The following is a 2,872-nucleotide window of genomic DNA, read 5'->3' as shown; positions in this document are numbered from 1 at the left end:
CCCCCCCCTCTTCTCACTCTGTTTCGCGAGGGAAAATTGACTGACTCGGAGAAGGAACCGGTGGCGTCGCCCTCTTCGCGCTGAAGCTCGCCCGCGCATCCGGAATGAGAATCATCCTTTCTTCCTCATCCGACAAGAAACTCGAGCAAATTTCCGAGAAATTTCCCTCGCCTCCAATTTCAACTGTGAATTACGGCAGCAATCCCAATTGGCACGAAGAAGTCCTCAACCTCACCAATGGTGTCGGCGTGGACATTGTCGTCGAAGTCGGTGGCAGCTCGTCACTGGTCAAGAGCATGAAATGTACCCGCCGTGGCGGCGTGGTTAGCTCGGTCGGGTACCTGAGTAAACAGGATCCGAAGGATTTGGAGGAGTTGTTTGGGGTTTTGATTGATCGAAGGGTTGTTGTCCGGTGAGTTTGGGTTTCCGTTCCCCTTTTCTTCTGGTGATATGGGGGAGGGACGAAGAATTGAGGCTGATCTGGAACAGGGGCATCAATGCTGGCTCAAAGCAGGATATGGATGATCTTTGCGCGGCAATGAGTGCGTCGCAGTTGCCGTTGAATGATATCATTGACTCGGTTGAACCGTTCGAGAAGGCGGAGGAGGCGATTGAGTATATCTGGCAAGGGAAGCAGATCGGGAAGTTTGTGCTTAAGGTGTAAGTAGATAGGCAATGATCAATCGTCCCGCACACATATTTAGTGTCTGAGTTTGTGAGTAAGGGGGGGACGACATGGGCCGTTGAGAGTATCGATCAGGTCATGTATGGTGATTGAGTAAAGCCGAACCTCAGGTTTTTGACTGTCAGTCGTCTGTGACCGCAATAACGTTACTGTCAGGCGTTAGTGCGAGGAGAACCCCTCCGATAGTTACTCCAGATACGCTTGTTTGAGACTACCTCAGGCGAGAAGTGAAGGATGGCTGTTCACTCCCCTTTACCCGTGTAAACCCAGCCCAGCAGGAGATGTATTCATGTATGGTTTCTAGCTAGTAGCCTTTCTGGAAAATACACGCAATGCAGCAGCATGCCTAGGAAGAGGCGAGATCTCGCCTACCATGTTGAACACTTCAAACAGGCAAGTCCAACCCCTTCAAAGCCTCCTCTAGACTAACCAGCCCCTCAACACGTAAATCCTCCGCTGTCACAACGCTCTCGTCCGCACCTTCAAAGGCCCTTTCCTCAGCGACACTAAGATAGTAATGCGAGAGCTCCAGCAACTGACCCCAACCCGGCCACAGTGCGGCGTAATCCTCCCTGCGAACCTGCAAAGGCCGAACATCAACCCCCTTCACCTTCGACAATACTCCCACCACGTCGGCAAACGCAGTCTGCGCGATCGTACCAGATACACATCTACCAGGAAGACTCTTCTCCGGCTGTTCCAAAATAGCCTTGACAAACAGCCCGGGATTCACATTCTCATCGCCAAGTATAGGAAACTTTGTCTCGGGCTCCACGTTCAGCAGGATCACCGAGCGATCCTCACCATCGAGGGAAGGGATCTTGACCGGCCTATAGATCGGCACAGCAAGGTTACCGGTATACCACCCGAACCACACAAAGGTCGTCCTGCGGTGCAACTCCGGCAGCGAGCGGATATAGTCGTCGACACGGTTCTTACTCTCGTAGTACGGAACAACAGCGTTGCCACTGCTATTCATCCTCGAATTCGGAAGGGTAGACCAGATATAATGCTCGAGCGTGTGAGTTGCTGCAGCGGCTTTGGCGAGGTTGATGCCGAGGTCGGTTTCGATCCTCATTGCGCCCTCGACGCCCTGGGTTGGGAGGTTCTCGAAGAAGTTTGTTACGGCGAAGATGGCGTGGGAGCCTTGGAAAGCGTCGATGAGAGATGAGAGATGGTGGAGGTCTGCTTTGACGACGTCGACGCCGTGGTTGGAGAGTGCTTGGGCGGCGGGGCTGTTGGGATCGCGGGTGATGGCGCGGATTGCGTATGGAGAGGTTTGGTCGGCGAGGAGGGCTCTTATTACGGAGCCACCCTGGATGCCTGTTGCGCCGACGACGGTGATGGTCTTTGACATGTTACAATCTGGCCTATGTGGGTGGTAGAGGATGAGGTGGTATAGTAGTAGTGAGATGGTTGCGATGGTCTGATCTCTGTTGGACTGCTCGGTGGCCTGTTTCTGCAGGACATGCGGCATTAAGTAGGCATGCCAATGACGGTTGAAAGGCTTACCGAGATTGAGTCAATGAATATGTAGTAAATGCGGACTTGGGTGGGTCTGGCTGCGGGCAAGTGTGGATCTCCGCAACGGGGTCCCGCAGAGCCGCCGGGCGGGCTTCATGTTCGCTTAACTTAGGTACAAAGCAGAACTGCATTCAGAGCTCACAGCGCTACATTATCATGATGGTAATGGATGGTACATTGTTGGTGGAGCGAAGCTATTTGAGCTGGAGATGGTGGGAGATGGGCATGTGATCCGGCAGGCTCACTATCCATCCCCATCCCGCATCCTAAACTTCCCTCTCCCTAAAGACACAGTTGCCTTTGGCACAGCGGTAAACATAATTCCAGCCTCTCTCCATCTGGCCACGGGATATCTCCCCACAGCGACACTCAGGGTTGCCATCCCTGATTCCCTCCCAATCATCGAAGATGATTCCGTCATCACACCTAGTACAAACATAGAAGGGTCTGTTCTTGTTGCCCTTATCGTTCCTTTCGGTTCGGCGGCGAGTCATCCTGCAATCACAGCCAAAGCAGGAGGGGACGTCGGTGAAAAGGCGGGGAATTTGGTCTGCCATTGCTTAACTGATAAACCTGATGGAATGGATCGGGTCAGAGAATTAGCAAGGCCAGTCATCGTTGCGAGTGGGACATACCGTGTTGCTGAACGCTTGTTCTCGGGGG

The 2,872-nt window shown here is 53.2% G+C and overlaps 3 protein-coding genes across 3 annotated transcripts; 1 reads left to right on the top strand and 2 right to left on the bottom strand.

Annotated features, from left to right (window-relative positions):
• The first annotated feature begins 45 nt into the window (after window positions 1-45).
• On the top strand, window positions 46-867 carry BJY04DRAFT_41880 (uncharacterized protein). Its single transcript, XM_073720343.1, has 2 exons — window positions 46-412; window positions 490-867. Exons 1-2 carry the CDS (start codon window positions 105-107, stop codon window positions 662-664), a joined length of 483 nt encoding a protein of 160 aa, XP_073564018.1. The 5' UTR covers window positions 46-104; the 3' UTR covers window positions 665-867.
• Window positions 744-2,091, bottom strand: BJY04DRAFT_41883 (uncharacterized protein). The gene has a single exon (XM_073720344.1). It carries the CDS (start codon window positions 2,040-2,042, stop codon window positions 1,071-1,073), a length of 972 nt encoding a protein of 323 aa, XP_073564017.1. The 5' UTR covers window positions 2,043-2,091; the 3' UTR covers window positions 744-1,070.
• A 256-nt stretch (window positions 2,092-2,347) lies between these two features.
• BJY04DRAFT_41878 (uncharacterized protein) lies at window positions 2,348-2,868 on the bottom strand. Its single transcript, XM_073720342.1, has 2 exons — window positions 2,845-2,868; window positions 2,348-2,782 (listed from the first exon to the last, which is right to left on the bottom strand). The coding sequence occupies exon 2, from the start codon at window positions 2,764-2,766 to the stop codon at window positions 2,476-2,478; it is 291 nt and encodes a 96-aa protein (XP_073564016.1). The 5' UTR covers window positions 2,767-2,782; window positions 2,845-2,868; the 3' UTR covers window positions 2,348-2,475.
• Window positions 2,869-2,872: the final 4 nt, after the last annotated feature.

Source organism: Aspergillus karnatakaensis (assembly GCF_047715665.1).
Source record: "Aspergillus karnatakaensis strain CBS 102800 unplaced genomic scaffold BJY04scaffold_199, whole genome shotgun sequence".
NCBI lineage: Eukaryota > Fungi > Ascomycota > Eurotiomycetes > Eurotiales > Aspergillaceae > Aspergillus > Aspergillus karnatakaensis.
The sequence above is the reverse complement of the archived record's forward strand: the minus strand, read 5'-3'. Positions and strand labels throughout refer to the sequence as shown.